Source organism: Cheilinus undulatus, linkage group 7, assembly GCF_018320785.1.
Source record: "Cheilinus undulatus linkage group 7, ASM1832078v1, whole genome shotgun sequence".
Taxonomy (NCBI): domain Eukaryota; kingdom Metazoa; phylum Chordata; class Actinopteri; order Labriformes; family Labridae; genus Cheilinus; species Cheilinus undulatus.
In genome coordinates this window covers 45,470,871-45,491,191 of record NC_054871.1, presented here as the reverse complement: position 1 = coordinate 45,491,191, position 20,321 = coordinate 45,470,871, and the positions used below count along the sequence as shown (strand labels likewise).

General features: G+C 38.3%; 1 protein-coding gene across 2 annotated transcripts in view; it reads right to left on the bottom strand.

The window, feature by feature from the left end:
• The window catches only part of LOC121512126 (cadherin-2-like), a 128,484-nt gene that overhangs the window by 44,811 nt on the left and 63,352 nt on the right, over positions 1-20,321 (bottom strand). For both annotated transcript variants that reach the window (XM_041791207.1, XM_041791205.1), the window contains exons 3-7: positions 19,920-20,149; positions 13,526-13,699; positions 7,007-7,162; positions 2,019-2,163; positions 1,745-1,917 (exon numbers count right to left, since the gene is read on the bottom strand). In XM_041791207.1, the coding sequence (XP_041647141.1) occupies positions 1,745-1,917; positions 2,019-2,163; positions 7,007-7,162; positions 13,526-13,699; positions 19,920-20,149 (878 nt within the window). The remainder of the gene's footprint in view (positions 1-1,744; positions 1,918-2,018; positions 2,164-7,006; positions 7,163-13,525; positions 13,700-19,919; positions 20,150-20,321) is intronic.

The window sequence follows — 20,321 nt, the reverse complement described above, 5'->3', positions numbered from 1 at the left end:
TTGTAATATAAATCCATCTTCCAAGATCATCCCCATTAACACCTAATACTATTGTCTTTACTCAGTTTCAAACATTACATTTTCCAAGAACTATCAACGGCCCCTGTGGTGCATTGTCCAAATTAGTGATAAAGAGGAACAGCTGAACTCTTGACTGAGGTGGCTGAGATTGGTGGATTTCAAATCTGAGGATTTGTAGGCAGCGTTGCAAGATGCCCTTGGTCAGAGTGTTTTAATGTATTTTAGATGTGTTTAAATGTGCTCAGGTATGGAGCTATTATTGTTCCAAACCTATTTGTTAATGTGCACACGGATATGTGCATTGGCAGATGTGCAAATGCGTGCACAAATCCACAAATGTGTGGACAGATGTGCAAAATGCATGTAAAGATGCAATACATAAAACATTTTGCAATATTTTTACAAAGATCCACAAATGCATACACAAATCTACAAATGTGTAGACCAATTTGTAAATGTGAATTTAGTTCATTTTGGTTCAGGAGATCTACTCTTTTTTGCTTTCAGTTGTAAAAATACTCACAAAACATCAATTACAACTGAAGTCTGCCTTTCAATTGACTCTCTATACACACGTTTAGAGATAAATTTTGCATGCATTTGCAGAACTATTTGCAGGTCTGTTCAAGCGTTTGTTGACTTGTACATGCATTTGCAAATGTAGCTATGCATTTTCAGTTCTGGGCACAGATCTGTGTACACATTAAAAAATGGTTTTGCAACAATAATAGCTCCATATGCATGTTTTACTAATATAATTTAGTAAATGTGACTGAGGAGCTGGGGATAGAACCCCTCATTTTCTAGTTTCTAGATGACTGACTCTACCTATCACATACACTATTATATTTATTCCAGGGAGGTCCAAACTATGGCCCACAGCCCATTTTTAATCAGCCCCTCAAAAATCCTTTAAATTAAATGAATGGCCCTCAACAGAGCATGAAGCTTGTGCTAGACTGCATTATTCTTCTTAGTTTCAGCACAAATCAGTGTTACCATACTAACACTGTAAACAAACATTTTGACAACAAGTTTTTATGCTGTTCTTTAAGGACTAAATTGAGACAGCACTATAAATAGTAAAAATATTTGCAACCAAAACAATAAATACATCTTGATTTATAACGCTCTAATAGATTACAGCAGTAAATAGCAGCACCAATGATGTTCCAGGGACGGAGCCAGTGGTAGCCAGAGCTGACTGAAATCTGATAGTCCTCTCAAAAATCCTTCAAAATGACTGGCTGTTTGCCTTGTCAGCCATCAACTAGCCATTTAAGCATACCCAATCACTGAGCATATCTTAACCTTTACTGACTTTAACATCAAGGTGAGGTATATGAAAGTGGCCCCACCATCCTTATTTTTGTATGTGGCCCCCAATGGAGAAAGTTTGGTCACTACAGTAACAATTTAGATGCTCCTAATGTGTTAAGATTTAAAAAATACATCAATGATTCCAAATATCAACAACAAATTTTAGTAAAGCAAAAGCAGATTTGTTTAATTTAGAGTATATAAATAGCATGATTTCATAACAGTCAGAATATCTGTATCATTTACAGATTTAAAAATATACCCCCAAAAATCCCCCTGCTGTCTTTATTCTGAAGGAATCACTGCAGGCTGAGGTGAAATCCACAGGCTGGGAAGCAGCTGCTCCATATGGGTTTATAGATGAGACTTACATCCCTACACACAGAGAAACACAAACACACACCTCACGATCGAGGCCTGCTGCCACTGTGATGATGTCACCAGTCCTGTTGTTAATTGTGAACATGTTGGATGAGGGGCTCTGGGGATTCTGGGAAAGGATCTTGTATCGCAGCATCCCATTGGCAGTTTTTGGATCATCCTTGTCCACTGCTGTCACTGTCATCACAAAGGATCCTGCAGGGTGATGCATAACAAGTCAGCACAGATATATCACTGAGGGGAGGGGGGATTCACAAGTTACAGACATGTTTATCCGTGTGTGTGTATGACATTACCAGGCTTGGATCCCTCTGGTACTGAGCCGTTAAAGATGGTGTGTGTGAACTCTGGTCTGTTGTCATTCTGGTCGATGACATTAATGACGATGTCGATGGGGTTCTCTACCTGATTCCCGTTTAAGTCCACAGCATGGGCTCGCAACTGCACAGAAACACACACACTCCATATCAGCTGTAGTTGTGTGCCACTTCATCAAAATCAACATTATCATAAAAACAGCTTCTTATCGCTTAAACTGACAACTGACTTCTCACTCTGACAAAAGTTCACTGTTAGAACTAGGGATACATGATATTAAATTTTTGCTAATAACAGATATGCTGATACTTACAATATTTTAGCCAATACTAAAATTTAAATCAGACCTAAAACTTCAGTCCTTAAAATGCACAATTAAAGTATAAAGATGAAAAAATTTCCACATTCCAGTCCTTAAAACAGTCGACACATTTGACAAAAAGCATCAGGGAGCTCATAATGTAGACTCTGGTAGTGTTTGGTTTTGTGAAATAATTTTGTTTCTGTGTGCAAAATAAAATAATGCAAGCATCCAAAATAAAACTAGAATGTTTGGAAAAACTGTGGTAAAAAATCCTTCCTCTGTAAATGGACATTTTCTTAGGGGGGCTAATAATTTTGTACTAATCTCTATTTCACTTTGGAGGTGAATTGTCATAAACTGGTATCTCGATGCTTTGTTGGTGTGAGATGCAGTGTGGAGGTCTGCTTAAGACTTGACAATGCCAGTGGTTGGATCAAAGTTTGGAGCACAGACTAAATTTTATGGGCTCTTGTGTTTCATTAATATTTTCAGGACATGAGATTCATTTTTGATGCTCCTACTTTGACGACTTATTTCGTCTGCAGGCCTACAAACAAAATTGCATTTACAGCGAAGCCCTAGTGGCTCTGCACTAATAGTTTTGTGGCAACTTTTTTGTTTTGGAGCTCTTGAAAACAATTATTTATTCAGGAACACTCTTGTCATACATTTAACCATTTCATTGTAAAATGGATATGTTTTTACTTTGGCGGAGAAGACGGACATGGCTAGAAACATGGATAGATACATTTATGACAATCTCCACTGAATTAAAATAAGTTCAAAGCAATTAATCCATAGTAGCATGAACCTGAATGAGAGTGCAACAATTTATGCAATGAAGTAGTGATTCTCAACGTGAGGGTCAGGACCCCCTTTGGGGGTCACGAGGCCCTGAGAGTGGGTCAGTTGCTACTTTGCACCAATGGTGCCAAACTTTATCACCTTTTCCCACAAATTTCGCCAATTATAATACATTTTTGCCACTAAAAATCTATTTTTGCCAATTTTAAACCCTTTCAACCACTTTTTTTCTGGGCTTTGCCACTTCTTAACCAATTCTTGCCACTGTTGACCTGTTATTGCCACTATAACCCCCTTTTACGCCCATTTTAACCCATTTTAACCCATTTTAACCAATTTCTGTGAATTTTTCTCAGTTAACCATTTTTTTGCGAGTTTAACCCGATTTTTCTTCTCATTTGACCAATTTTTTTCACTAATTTTTGCCACTTCAACCCATATTTGCTTATTTCTTAACCCATTTCTTTTACCTTTAAAGTGCCATTTCACCAACTTTTCCACCAACTTTTGCCAATTTTAATCCATTTTAATTCTGTTTTAAAGAAAATGGATTTACATTTTTAAGAAGACCGGTTACTATGGCACAAATTAAAAAAAAAAGATAGTTGTTTCTTTGACAAGAGTAGTTATCACCCAGGTTAAAAATAATATATTGTTATCACAGCTTAACTTTATAAAGATTTTGCTGACATCCATGGGCCCCCAGTTTGTCTGGGCATCAGAAAGCCCTCCCTTTATAGGCAGCCTTGTACATGATTATTCTTAAACGTGCATGGCTGTGGTCAACCACCCCCAGGTACAGTGGGGGTCCCTGGTCTGTGGCACCTTTATTTTTGGGGTTGCAGGCTGAAAAAGGTTGAGAACCCCTGCTATAAAGGAGGAGGCTGGGGTAGAGGAGGTTAAGCTTAGCCAGCAGCAGTCACAGCATGGTGCATCAGTATTAATGCAAGCAGGGATTAGTGAGGAATAGGTCATATTTAAACACACCACTGTGCTGAAAGAAAGAGCTGTGATTGGCTGTGGGGGATGTGAGGCAATCATTGGGATCACAGCTGGTCATATGACTACCATGTCTTGAATGAAGTAATACTAAGCTTTATAGTAACTTATCAAAACATGTAAAAACAAAACATCTAGTTCTTAAAATAATATATTGTTTGTAATGCTATAAAGTTTTACAATACATCATTGTACGACTATTTTGTAATCATCTTTGATGTTCCCTTGAAAGAGCAGACCTCAGGCATCTATTTCAACAGCAAAAAAACGGTAAAAAGTGCTGACTTTAGCTATTGATTGGCCTTGAAGCCTCAATAAACCGTTCCTTTATAAAGTATGAGGCATCTGTATCAGGCTCTAAAGAGCCAAAGACTCCCTCATGAATAAACATGATGGCCAATCCCCGCTCCCAGCTCTGACAACTACGTCCAATCAAATGAATATTCATCAGACAGCTTAAATGCAAATTACCCTGCTGCGACTCCAGATTTCCACTCCCCTGTGTGATTTGTGTGTGTGCATTCCTACAGATCAAAAGGTTAGACTCTGCTCTGGAGGTATGCACGACTGTATTAGATATAGGAAGCAAACACTGAGAGTCTTTTAAAAAAATCGTCTTCATCTCTGTGCAAGAGAGAGAGAGACTATATCCAGCAAAGTGACAGGGTAGATAAAAATAAAATCAGAAAGATGACATAAAACTAGGGTGGTGAGGCAGCCCTGAGCAGATTCACCCATCAAATGAAGCAGGAAGAGAGCCTTAGATAAGTTCCTCAAACTTTCCAGCAAAAAGACTATATAAAGGTTAGGTTTGGTGTTAAGCTCCATTTTATGTGCATCCATCCTCATCAAGCCTGTTATAAAATAACCTTGCAAAGCTGATGGATTGCAGATCCATCTTACAAAACTTGAGGCTGAAATGTTTATCCCTGGCCTGAGAATGAATGAACCAATCAGCTTCATTTGAAGAGAAGGAGCGTAAGCAATGTGTGGGGGGTTAGTTTTCAGCAAGCTGATAAACCTGATGACTGTTGAAGAGGTTTGCTAAGAGGTGCTGTTAAACTTCATATCAAACAATCCAGTTATGGAAAGTTTCATTCAAATACAAGTTCAACCCTTTCCTTTTGGCAACAGTATCACATTCTTCACCATTTCCAGTGAAATGCTTCAGCATTTTACTGGAAACTAGATGGATTTCCAGACATTTCTGGCTTCTGGAGCCAAGTATTTCAACATTTTGTGAACACGTCAAAGGGTCTTGCTCAATTTATTACCCTCCTGTTGAGGTCAGGGAAGCCATGCTACCCACTACAATCTCACAAACACTGTGTAGTAAATGAACAGGAAACTTCTGAGGTGTTGGTGAAACTGTGACAACTTTTGTAGTCTCTAAGTCTCACAACCGTCTTATCTTACTACTTGAAAGCAGTTCAGTGTTTTTCATAAACTGGTTTACTTTTTCTTCAAGATAAATCAACAGAAGAGCATTGGATGGCTACTTTTGTATCTTTTCAACACTGTATTAACCACACAGTCTTCTTAACCCTTCCAGGCCTATGCTATTTTGACCATTCTGCCCTTCTGGTGACAACTCAACAGTACAGTTGTTCCGATACCGATACCAGTATCGGAAATACACCCAATACTGCTCAAAATGCAGGTATTGGTATCATGAGTACACAAGTTTATGCACTGATCCGATACCATTTAGTTTAGCGTAATATTTTGATTCGTTTAGCAGTGCTCAATGTTAGCGCTGTAAACCAGAAAACAATTCTTCTTCACTGCTGAAAAGCACTGCATGCACAAGCTACTGTTTTTAGAGCAGCAAAGAAGAACCAAAGGACCCAATGCAGCAGAAAAGATTAGTGGCTACGTGACAGTTTTTCTCTGTATGTCATCATTAAAATGCCTTCCAGACTGGCGCTGTCATACGTGACAAAAAGTGACACCATTTACCAAAAGTTAAATAACTTTTTAACCATAAATCGCTGTCTCTTGCTTGTTTTTCCTACTGAAGCTAGCCATTGTGTCGTCTCATTGACGCTATTGATGACTTTGAATCCCGGGGTCAGCATTTTCAGGGAGCCTGGAACTCGTGTGACTTTTGGGAACTTAAATGATTTAATCCACACCAGTAAACCTGATATTAAATGTCTTTCTATCCATTTTAATCGAATTATGATAATTTATTACCGCTACCTCGAATGCTAACCGCCATATTGTTTACACTTTTCGAGGTCTGTCAGCCAGTTGTAGTCTTTTCTGTAATCACGTCATGCTTCCTGAATAGAGCATAATGGAGAGATAGAGAAAGACTGTGATGGAGCCCCCTGTATTATTGTTATTTCAAAATTTAGCAGTAAAACTCAATAATCAGCGGAAAAACAACTTTAGGGTCACAGAGATGCTGTACATTATGATTCTATTAGTTGAGCCATGTTCTGAGTCAATTATAGGTCTAAAATAATTTGCTAGTCTACACAGTCATTCCAGAAAGTTTACACTGGTATTGTATCAGTACTCGGTATTGGCAAATATCCAACACCTTGGTATGGGAATCGTATCGGGAAGGAAAAGATGGTATCAGAACATCTCTACTCAACAGTCACAGAGTGACTCTAATGGCCACTCAACAGTCTCTTCTGTAACTTTGTCATTTTTTGTACTAATACATCTTCTTCTACACAGTCCACTTCATAAGCCTCTATTTATATTTTACCCTTTGCTTTATGGAAAAGAAGAAGCCTGACTCTTAAATAACAGACACATTAACATGTACAAAATACACTGATACAGGTGAAATACATTAGTTTGCTTTGCTGTTAATCTGGGCGTCTACAGCATTGTGAGACTTACATGGAAGTTGGAGATGTGCTCTCTGTCTAGAGGCTTGGTGACAGACAGCTGGCCTGAGATTGGGTTGATGATGAATATGCCAGTCGGAGGCTGGTCAGCCCCAGGGCCTGTCACACTGTAGCGCAGCATTCGGTTCTTATCTCGGTCTGAACGGATCTAGAGAACAGACAGGCAAGGGTAAATAAGGGAAAGAAATGTCAGACATGTATATTTGAGACAGATGTGGAAAAACAGTTCAGGAGGTAAGTAAAAAAGGAAGTTAAAGGTGCTTAAATGTGTAAATATGCCTGCAAAAAATAAACATTTATTTCCTAAATCGGCTGTGCCTTCTGACTGCTGTCAGTGTATTTTGAAAGATTTTCCCCATCCTAGTAAGTGTGAGAGCTTTTTAAAGGTAAAAATAAAAAACATTCAAGCTTAACTTTCTTTTGACCTGGATGTGTCTTGACTGTCAGAATGACTTGGGCTTGCACAAGCAACACACAGCAGCTGCTTGAGGCTCCAGCTACATAACTGTAGAAAATCTGATTGGAGCTGAAGTCAAAATAAAATGCAATGCCTGGTGCACCATTAATAGCCTGTGCACTGTCCATTTGATCAAAAACAAAGCAGGGACAGACACCACTGCAAAGACAGATCTCACACAGTCATGTTTTCCAAAGCACAACAAATGACAGCGGGTATATAGATATAAGCTGCAATGTTAAACCAAATAGGCCAGAGCTACTGCAACCGATAGTCCTTTTTCTGAACTAAAATACTGGCTACACATGCCATTCTACAGAAATGGTTTTTGAGAAGTGCAACATTTTAATGACGTAGTTCCCCTTGTGCAGTTTTAATGTCCATTGCATCACTCTTTGAGTCATAAAACACAATGAAAGTTAATATAATAAAGCCTTGGAGGGAAAAAGTTGATGAACCTTGTTAACCATGTCCCTAAAACTTTAGCATTTGGCAAATTATGACCGTGTTCTTACACGAGCCACTGAAGCAGCCTGAGTGAGAGGATACACAGAGGGCAAGCAGGCACTGTAACGGGGCAAGGACATGGTTTGAGGGAAAGACAATACCTGCTTGTGATATGAAAGTCCTTTTCAATAACTGAAAGACCAGAAACAAAGCCCATATTGTTTTGGAAGCATCTCTGAGTGTATGAGAGGAGATCTTGATGGTGCCAAGTCTGAATATCTTTCTTATAGTAATCCAGATCTCTTTAAAGTGTTTGACAGTCTTAGATTGTGAATGGTGAACTACACTTAGCACAAAAAACAAGGCAATTTGTGTTTGGTGGATTATTTCTATGTTGTAACAATGCTTCTTGGCAACAGATCTTACAGATCTTAAAGGTGCCACATTTGTGAAAAAGCATGCATTTGTGGGATGAGCAGCACAGTTGAGTGTGTGGGTTGCACCCATGAAAAATTTGCCAAATTTTCTCTGCTAATGCCAAACAGCTTATTCTGACATTGACTCTTGTTTGGTGGATTGGATGATTGAAGTCTGAAGAAACAAGACATATTGGCAATTTATTCATTCAACAAAGAGGAGCCTCAGTAGAGTGAGGTAGAACAATACACGGCCCGGCACCTCCTGTTCATGCTGGTCACCAGCCTGAACCCGGCATCCCATTCTTCAGAATTTGTCACAAGTCAGCCAACGTGGTTGCGTTGGTCACTCTGCCACCTACAGGATGCCCAAGCTGACCCCATTTGTTTAATGGGTTGAGGGCAGGACTGCTGGCAGGCCACTCCATCCTCTCCACTCCCAAATTCTGGAGGTAGTCTCTGATAAACCCCACTCTGTGTGGGTGTGTTTTAATCTTGGAGGATAGAGTTGGCCCCAGACTGTGAAGATACGGGATTGCCACTGGTTGAATAATCTTGTCTCGATATCTCTCTGCATTGAGATTGCCTCCACCAATATTAACCCTCGTTTTTCCATTCATCACACTGCTTCCACCAAAAAATGTTAGTCTATCTGTGTACAATCAACATGGTGCTCTGTGCGTCTTCGCAAAACTTTGACCCTATGATCTAACTGTCATAGGCAGAGTCTAGACTCATCCATGAACATAATGTTCCCCATCCATTTCGCGGCCTGTTTCTGACATCCCTTATTATTATGGAAAGAGGCCTTCAGTTTGGAGATGGTACTAAAGAATGACCCCAAATGATGCCACAACTATCCAGATCAGTCAAATGTTGCATGCCAATTCTTGGAGCAGACAATTCCTGACCACTGTAACGGGGCCCATGCTCAGGGGTGCTTATCAGAGTCAGTAGCAACAGCAAAATAAGCTTTTTGGCAGCGGCAGAGATTATATGCTACATTTTTCAAGGGTGCAACCCACAGGCTTTCAACAGTATAAGATTTACTGCCAAAAGCACTGTCACAACAAAGAAATAATCTACCAAACACACATTTCCTTACTTTTTACACTAAGTTTGGTTAAACTTTCAGTCTCTTACTGCTATCATCATCTTTAAATCAACAACAAATGTTAGTAAACTAAAGCTTTACCAGATGATACTTCTAACTTTTTGTAGAAGAATGTTTCATCCTGCAGCCCTCTGTCTGCTACAGCTTTTCAGTTCTTTTAATGGACCCAGCTGCTAGAGTACTGCATCAGACTGTAATAGGTCTTCCTCAGCGTTAGCATTATAAAGCATACTAATGATACTCCATTTTACATGTGCTTAAATTAGTTTTATTTCTCTGTAAAAGTCTTCCAAAGCTGCCTTTCATTTTCAACGTTTACTAGAGTTGTGCCTTGAAATGTGAAATACCTGAGGTTAGTGGGCATATCTCCTCCCTCTGACAGGCTGACAGACTATGCATTTTGCTATGTACTGTTGTCCTGGCATCTGCCAAAGCCAGATTTGTGTATTAGACTGTAAAGGGTCATTTAACACTCTAAAGAACATGTATTCACAGTTCCAAAGTCCAGTTGCAGCATGCTTCAAACCACTCCAGCTGATGCTTGACATTGCACATGGTGATGAGGGGTTTGTGTGCAGCTGCTCCATGAAGTTCCCAACAAACATTTAGTGAGGTGAAGTTGCTTTAAGAGGCAGTTTGGGACTTTGTGGTGACTAATGCTGGAGATGACACGGGGCTTCTGTGGCGGTGTTCTAACTCTCATTTGGCCCCATCTGTGAGTTTGTCTGGTCCACCTCTCTGTGGCTGAGCTTTAATATGCTGCGTTAGATTTAACGCATCTGTTAGCAATAGGTGTGGCTCAAAAAACAACTCATGGGATTATCGTGTGTGCACCAGAATTTTCAACTCTATCTTAACTCATTGAGTGCCAGACCTTTAATAAAATGGAAAGTGCCTTGTGCCAGTGTTTCTGGCAATCTTGAGTCATCTTTCAAGACCCACAGAATATTTTGTACTATGATTCTGAACACACTGAATAGCTCAAATGAAAGAAGAAACTCAATATTTCATCATGGAAAAAAAAAAGTTGGTTTATAGCTTGTTCCGTTCTTGATTTATCTTAAGTTGAATAGAGGCTAGTTTCACCAAAAAGACCACTTTTTTTCTAGAAAGCTGAGAAAAATGCATTTTTGTGAGTCTGTCAAGCAGAACAGTGATTTGAATGTTATAATTTTGCCTTCAATAACATAAAAGACATCTGAAAATTGTATTACAAATGTTATTTTATTGTAAAATAATTAACAGTGCTTCCAGTCACTGTCATGCCATTCGCACTCTGGAACTGGACGGCCTCCACAGGACCTCCCTATACGCCCACGTCCTCTCCTGCTTGTTGCTGTTTGCATCCAGCTGGCGAGAGGCTGCCTTATTTCTCCGACGCGGGGGGGGGCCTCCCGGCATTCTTTAGCTTCTTTGCTGGCCGAGGCAGATCAATAAAAAGTGCCGATCCCTGGATTCGCTGTTGTTAAGTTCTAAGCGTCTAAGTTAGAACTTTTAGCTTAGATTAACTCCGTAACGATCGCTCTGCTCTTTGACCCCAGGGTCTCCACCTCTGACGTTTGATCTACCGTCACTTCTGACTGTAGCTGTAGTGTTCCGATTACGTATCCCAGAAGCCCCAAAATTACTCACAGGGCACGTGAGAGCGCCCCCTTGTGCCAGCCGCCGAAAAAACACTTTGATGTATATATACATCAATGGCACTCAAGCGTTGGTTTCTAAATGACGTAAATATACGTCTATGGCACTCAGTGAGTTAATGCAGCAGTCAGATGATGAAGAGAAGCAAATCTAACGTTCCCCCCAAAAATAAAACATCTTTTAAATGTGAACATAAAAAGCCTAAAAGCAGACACCGCATTACCTTCAATAATTCTATCAGTTAGGTCTCTATTAACTTTTACAAAATGTCCTGGATGTGTTTTCATAGAACATTTTAACTTAAATGTATAGTGTTTGAAATAAAAGCCAAGGGGGCAGATCCACTAAGACTTTTTGCGCCACACTAAAGGCACCAACTTGAGGGTGAGATCTGCACTAGCTAATAGCGCCACTTCCGCAACAAATCCACAAAAAGATTTAGCTCTAATACATTCAGGCGCTAAAACGGCCTAATTTCACCAACCTAGTGCATTTAGTGCATGTTTTTCCACACAAAGTGGCACACTAGAGTCATGAGACATGCAGCAAAATGCATGGCTGTTGCCACATTTGATGATTTCTAGAGGATTGTGTATGTCTCAGAGACTGGAAAAAAAGAAACATACTGACCAAACACTTTTGTCTCTGCTGTTAACATTAAATCATATAGAACACATTATTAACATACAGACTGCTGTGTCACTAGTCAGTTTAAGCAGTGAGAAATCATTCTGTCTGACGCTAAACTTCTTGTCGTGCAAAGCAATATTTCATCAATGAATTAATGTGATCAATCTGAGTTTTTTCTGTGACAATCAACAGAAGCTCTCACTGCACAATACTAAGAAACTCACACCAGATATATGTCTGATAATGTATTTTGTTTTTTAAACAAATTTATTCTAAAACTGAGTTCCTACCACTTCATTGGCCCATTGTTAATAAAAGGTTTATCCTCGGATCCACAGGAACAGCAGACTAAGTGAAGCAAGAGGGGAAATAGCACCAGTGTAATACCTGGTTTCGTTTGGGGTTAAATTACACCATTTTTACTGCCTGTTGCAGTTAGCGCTGGCTAGTGATGGGAATTTCGTCTCTTTTCAGTGATCCGAATCATGAAGCCGGCTCTTCTGGCTCCCAGACAGCTCTTCATTTGGGTACCAGTTTTGTTCATGTGACCTGCCAGATTCAGCAATGTCATGACATATGACTGATATTTGTGCTAGTATTTTAGTCCAACTGTGCTCAATTTTTTTGAACTGATGAAAATATCATGCTATTTTTTTCTTAAATATACTGCCCCCCCTCCAACACCTTGCAGGTCATATGAAATCTGCTCACTGGCTGGGCTGTTTGACACACCTGATATAAACATGAATGTTTTTCATGTTTGTATCATTAACATTATATCATCAAACTTGTGTCCCTAATGCGGGATGTGCCTGCAGAAGTGTATGTAGAAAAGATCATTCCTTACAATCAATCACATAACACACAAACAACATACAAATAAATAGTAAAAGTAATAGTTACAATGATTTAAAACGGCTTTAAAACAGTATCCGGCTCTTCTCGTTCACATAAAAGAGCCGGCTCTTTGAACCAGCTTGTTCACGGATGACCCATCACTAATGCTGGCCTTTATGATTCAGTGCTGTTTAAAAATTAGTCTGATTTGCACGATAGAGGAGCAGTTTTGCGCTTAATTTTTCAATACTCCTCTTACTCCTAAATTACATACATGTAAATGGGACAGGGCATTTAATACAAAAAAAATAATAAAGCGAAAAAAGTATAAAAAATAAGGATTAAATATGTATAAGCTCTTGTAGGTATATTTTGAGTATACACAATCCTGTGTGCATTGATACTATGGTTGCAAGATGTGCAAAGGGTGCAAGCATACTGACTAGACATGATCAGTGTAAAACATGCAAGGATGGTGGCAGATTTACATGAGGTAGGTAAGATTATTTAAGATAGTTGATTAGTGCAAATATGCATATGAGGTGAGGCATTTTACCACAGACAGCCTTCTTTCAGCATGTAAGTATGGTACATAGATTATAGGATACATAGAAATAGAACAAATATTCTTTAGTGGATCTGTCCCAGAATGTCATGTCTCCCACAAATAGCAAATCTGAAACACCCGGTCTTAAACTGATCAACTCTGAACATTTTCATTCTGTTGATAACTAAGCACAAGAATATCTAACCTTTGGTATTCATTTAAATATTCTACATCAGCTACACTGGCCCTTTCTGTGCTTCTGCTGAGACGCAACACTGAATTTTAATATTTCAGCATCTGTTTTGTTACACTGACAATAACCTGAATCCAGTCTGACGTAGTCTTTAGCTTAGTCAATAATGGCTCCTTACAGCAGCTGTAAGACGGGCCTGCTGTTGTGTGTATTTGTTGCTGTGTCTTACTCTGACTAGGTCCTCAGGGAACTGTCCTCGTGAGTTCTCAGGGACGTTGATAGGCGGAATGACCCAGTCTCTCTTCACTCGCCTCAGAGTGCCATCTCCCCTGACAACCACGCTGTGCCATGGAAACAAGATCTCCCGTACCCGCTGAGTCAGTGTTGCATCACTGGGCTTTACCTGTGGAGACAGTAAACAAGCAGTGTGTACCGGGCACGCAAACATACACACAGATGCACACGGCACGGCTGAGCTGCAGAGCCAGCCTGCTGGGAAGGCTTGGTGACTCAGGGTTTTTCTGACCTCATTCCAGTGGCTTGGATTAATGCTCTCATTATAGTCAGTCTGATAAATGACCACCACCTGTCACCTTGTGTGTGTGGGTGTGTATCCTGTGCAACTACAAATCTGCTTGACTGGTCATTGAGCAGGAACACTGCAGGGTAAACAGAGGATGATAAGGAGACTGAAGAGCATCTCATTTGCTTTACCCTCTACATTTTACATTCTCACCTTGGAGGCTTTTCTAAATCAGGTTTTTTATGCAGTAATTTTTAATTTCTGAAAAAAACATAAATTTAACAAAGTCAAACAGATTTATAACAGTACTGAAAAACAATGTAAAGACAGAAGATGGATTCTAAAAAATGTAGGATATTTAAAATAACTTTTCATAAACTTACCAGGGGATAAAAACCATTGCCCACAACAAAGTAGAATATTAGACTGAAAGACTTGGTAAAAGCTTTATCTATTGGAATAAAGACAATCACATCCCACTCACCAACCCCCTGAAGAGCATCTCCATTTTTACACTTTTGGAAGAAGCTTTACATTGATAAAAAATGTCAGTAAGGCTTTTTTGTATGAGATTTTCTTACAAGTCCTCTCCTGGAAATATCTACATCAAGAGTTAAGTAAAAGCCTGTCTGGCTCAAAGATTTCATGCTTTACTTAAGCCTTAAAAATAAATATACACTTAAAGAATTAAATAGACTCTTTAATGAGATATAGCAACCTTTCATTCATTATAACGATTATTTTTAAATCTAGCTGTCTTGCCTCCTGTATGAGACATCCCAGTTTGGCAGAATCAATTATTTATCGGGCCCCTGGCTACTTGGATGGGTCAATCTGTGTGTTAAATTTGGTTTTTCATCATTGATGTTTTACTTGTGTAGATTTTTAATTTCATTTTCTCTTCCTTTTTTTCTTGATCAAGCTATGTTCAATTAAAACATGTAAATACTGATCTTTAAACTTTGTTTACTAACTATGAACTTCCATCAATAAAACAGAGAAAATCCCAGTAAGCCTCCTCAAAAGGAAAAACAAAATCCTGAAATATTGTGGGTTTTATTAAACACATTAAGGAGTTGGACCCAGTGGGCCTTTTGCATTTCTAACTTGGAAGTAAAGAATATCTTAACAATATTTACTTGTTTTATTGTATATGCTAGCACACCTTATATATACACCTACCATATATACAAACTGACAGTTTGCACCAGGCCTCACCTATTCCACATTTGGCTGCATGCAGCCTGCTAAACAGACTCTCAGAAATCAGGGTTAATTTAGTTGACTAAAACTATGACTAAAAATGTGGCATATGTGACAAAAAACTAGGCTAAGAGTAGCCAAATATAGATCTTTGATGACTAAAACTGACAAAAGTAACTTTAGTTTACGTCAAGATGACTAGAACTAGACGACAATGTAATTTAGTTTTTGTTGGCTTCAAAATCCATGACTTTTTATTGACTTAAACTAGACTAAAACTATAAAGGGTAGAAAAGACTAAAAGGGGACAAATACTAAAAGGCATTTAATCTAAAGACAAGACTGAGACTAAAATTAAAAATAGATATAAAAATTATCACTAGCAGAAACTTTATTAATTTTGGAGCATCTTAATTTTTTTTTTCAACTTTAACAATTTCTTTTATATCCCAAAAGATGTTAAAGGCCCTGGAAAGCGAAATCCTCCATTTGGCTTTACACACAAGATATGTAAGAATAGGGTTGACAACGTAAGCATGTGAAAACACTGAGGACTATGTGTGACTGAATTTGGGATTTAGACTACTGTTAAAGAAAAGTTAACAAAGGTAAACAAAGGAAAGAGGCTACTAAAACACCTTTTTTTGTCCACATTTTTCCCTGGCTTGGTTTTATTTGTACAGCTGCCCACACTGTCATGGGGCACTGCTGGAATTATCCCTCTCCCAGTTTATCTAAATCGTCTGCTGTTAGCCAATGTCACTGCCTTCACTGAAAATTAACAGCCAGCTAAATGCGGTGTTTTCATTCATTGTGAGGTAAATTTGCCAAATCTTTCAGCCACTGTGGCTAGGGATCAGTAAAAGCATCACAACAGAGAGATTTGTGCCAGAAAAACAGATCTCTGCTCTGGCACAGAGCCAGGCAGCTGAGCTCTAGTCAGAGTCCACTGTAAGGTCAGGGGGCAGGCTAAACGCTGGAATGCTTGTCTATTTAACACTTGAACAAGACAGCAGGAGCAAACATCTTACCTGCTGAAGGTGTGCTTTAATCAAAATTTCACTTGTCTTAAGTTCTGGATGATTAGAAGAAGCTGGATGTGGCTTTGTCTCTCTCAAAGCAGCAACAGTTCAATCCCTCCTCTCTGTTAGCATTGTGCTGCTTAAGTTTAGTAAAGTATCTAATGATAGACAGCTTCTATTCCTGCCATGTACGCCAAAATAAAAGCCTCCTATACTAATCATCATTGAAGACTTTTATTCTGAAGAGCAACATCAGGAAATGGAGTGTTTTCAGCAGCAACTTATAAAACAAAGATGTCTCATAAACGGAAGAGACTTAAATTCATATAACTCAGAAAATGAGAAATAAGGAACACCTGAGGAGTTAAATGCTGGATGTGAAAATGAAACTGAGAAGTTTTACAAAATGTGACTGTTTCTCTGGTGGCTTAAAAAAGAGCTGAAACACAGCAGACAGATAATTCAGTCATTAGTCAGATCGTTGCATGTTTTTTTTTTTTATTTCAGAGGATCATATTCCTTGTATGTGGGTGTGGCTTCGGCTCATTCAATTGGCACAGTTCTTTATTTTTTGGTCAAAAAAGCTGAATTAAATTGACCATGCTTGATTGATTTATGAAATCAATAAAAAGGGCACATGTCATCACATGTCATTTTTGGTGAAGGGAGCTTGTACTTTAAGAGATATTCAGTGTTAAAATGCCATGTTCTAACATTAGGATTAAAATCCACTCTGTTATATTATTATTAGGCACTGTTCAGTGAGACCCTGTCATACTGGGTAAATAAAGACTGATTTAACTGGCATTTGAAGCTCAGTGGATTATAAATACGACGCCTGTTTGTCTTCCTCTTCAGTTTCCTATGATACCATCCCTGGTTCTACCTCTTAGTTAAAGGTCACACTGCTGACTCCTAAAGCTATAAAATGCCATGGCTTTTCCTTGTGAGTTTTTCTTATGAAATACTGTTGACAGCTCCTTTCAGTCTTTGTGATTCTTCAATAAATACGGCACATGAGCTGGTAGCAGCTGAAGCATATGGCAGCTGGCTATTTCTGGGACACGTTTAGAAAAATCGCCAATCAAGGCCAGTGTCTTGTCTAAATACATGCAGAGCGCCTTATTATCGCTGTTGTACATCAAACAAACTAGCAGATGGCTATTTGACTTGTTTTGTCTCTGCAATGAGCACTTGGCCAACCTCTGAAGCCTGCTGGGCTGGAAAGGCTGATTTTCTATCTGAACGCCGAAGCTCTTCCAACATTACTGAAGCCGTGGGGAGAAATAACAGTCCACGGTTTTTTAGACTGTTTGATGATTCTGCTTGTTATTCTGCCTCTCAGAGAGGCTTCACATACAGGAATCCTCAGCCTCAGAGCAAGGTGTGTTAAAGCAGTCAGGCTCTGTAAGTGTAAATCAATAAGTTATTCAAATATCTATTGAGTCACTGACAGTCAATCTGTTATCCCGATGATCCATTTACTGTCAGTCACTGTTGTGTGCTGAACATGAATAAGAAAACAATGACTTTTGAATCAATAAAACATATTTAACAAAGGTGATAGGTACGGTGGCTGGCAAGTAATCTTCCTTTAACCTCCAAAGACCCTACATGCACATACAAGGACATTACATTCTGGCTTTCCTATAGCAAAATAATAATTTCTACTGTTAGATTTTTTGAGATAACTACCTGGTATGTCTAATGAAATTTGAGTAATTCATCTGAAATACTGGCAGAAGGTTTTAGATTACATTTTCATGAATATTTTTGAGAATGTATCTTGAAAATTTTCAAGTGTTTTCATGGAAAATTTGGGGATTTCTTTTAGAGAGAGTGTCATTGGAAGTTTTTGGGGAAACTTGCAGTGAAATTTTTGAGTATTTCCTTGAAAAAAATATTGGGGGCAAATTTAGGGGAAAATTTTGTGTAAATTTGGAAAAGTTAGCTGCAAATTTTGAGAACTTTAAGTGAATTTTTAGGGAAGAGTTTCCTTAAAATTTTAATATGTTCTCACTGTAACTTGGGAAAAAAAAATAATTTGGGAAATTTAATTGGGAATTGGGAGGCGGGCTATCCTTTCAAATTTCTAGAAATGTATGTAAATCTCAGGGAATTTGCTTTGAGATTTTGGGGAATTTTTTATTATTTTTCCAGGAATTTAAATTGAATTTTTGGGGACATTTTTAATAAAATCAAGGCTTTATGATTACGTTTCACAGAAAAATATGATGAATATTTAAAAAAATGTGGGTACTTTTATAGGAAAATTTTGAAAATATGTTTAAGAAATTTTACCAAAAATTTTAGATAGTTTCTTTGAAAATTTAATGGAATTTGTGTAAATATTGAAAATCATTTTTGGTCCAAATTAATTCCCATCCCAACGAGAAGGCTGAGCTTTTAAATTTACCAGGTCCTAATAGTCCCAAACAAGTGGGAGAAACTAAAAATGCATTCATAACAAAAGCTTGGGTCTCAGGAGGTTAGAATTGATATTGTGGGATGCTAAGCACTCAAAACATAAAAAAACTAGGGTAATAATAAAAGATATATCACATTAGAAGGATTGATGTTCTGATTACCATCAATGCTATGATGCTGAGTGTGATGCTGCTAAAAAAAAGATGAATTGATTATTATTCTTTGGTGCATCAATTAAACTAGATCCACATCTTAACTGAAAGTTGTCCATCCTGTTTTTTAATCATCTACAGCTGAAGAAATTCAATAATTTTAAAACACACGAACACGACAAAAAAAAAGGTTCCTGCTGATCCTCAAAAAGTCTTAAATTGCACATTTAAAAATTTAAGGCCTGAATATTCTTAAAAAGATTTTTAACATTTAGAGGTTTGAACTTTTAGCAGGCACTTAGATTAAGACATGTCCTTATCCAGTTCTTTGGTTTCTAGCCAAACTTACATGATTTCAATCATCTTCCTCCATAAATTGTTACAAACATATTCTCCATAATTCAGCCAGTTCAGTGTTGGATGTTCTTAAAATCCTGGAGGAGGACCCCAGACTTCTTTCTGATTTTGTCTGACTCACTGTTAATAAATACACTCCAAACTGTAATGAAACATGAGTCCAGTTCTCTAACATCTGTGCTACCATGTTTCACACTTAAATCTTTTGCAGCCCATCCTATTTTAACAAGTCTTTCCTGACAAAAAATATTAATTTACCTTGAAATAGTTCATAGCAGCTCAGCACCAAAAATGTGTTATGATAAATATTAATATACTGTATAAAGACAGAATAGAGGAATCAAATGTGCCAGAAATCATCAAATTTGGGTGTTTATCACCCCAAAACATTTATTTTGCCCTATACCATTTGACGTTTCATAAACAGTTAATTAAATCAGAAAATTCAGTCCTGGTCCAGGTACCGAAATACCATGCCTCTCATTTTTGACAGTTTAGCATGCAAAAAAATGTGTTACATTTTCTCAGTTCAGGTCTAAAAAAGTCTTAAATTTGCTTTTTTAAAAGCATGTAGGAACCCTGAATAAAGACAACAGGTGTAATTGCATCACATTTTAAGGACTTCAGATAGATTTTTCTATTAAAATCCACACTTGTATTAATGGTAGGTGTACAAAAAGCTGAAAAATTTAAGAAACAGTAATGATATAATTTAAATACTCATGAAAACTAAACAGGAGAAGAAGCTTTCTTTACCACAGAAGAATACATTACCATGGTAGAGTCCCAAACCAGACTTTAGTCGGTTAAGTAGTGTCAGGTCAAACAAAGAAATTTCTTCGATTTTGAAAGCTTGCACATTCTCTGTGCTATGTAAATATAAATTAACTTCTAGTAAATCTACATGGAAGAAAATTCCAAACCGTGCCACTGTGTTACCTGTTGGGGTCCTGCACTACTGCCGTTTGGATGGGAATAGAGGTGCACTCTGGTCTTCCAGATCTGCTTTGAATGCAGGTCTCGAGCGTAGACGACAACCACAGCTTTTCCCTTTCCTGCCAGGTTGAGGCGCCGCAGGCTGTAGATGACACCATCCTCAGTCACCCTGAAGTCAGACGAATCTCCAACCTCAAACCACACCTTCCCTCCACCACAGTCCACAAAGCTCACTAGGAGAGAGAGAGATGAAGACCTACGTCAGACTGAGTGAGAATACCTGTCATCACCTGAGAGATGGGCTCTAAGTGTGCTGTATCTCAATAAGGTTAAACACTTTTTGTACCCAGAAACCATTCATGCACATTTTATCCACCAATAACCTGATATTTACAGGTTTTAGTT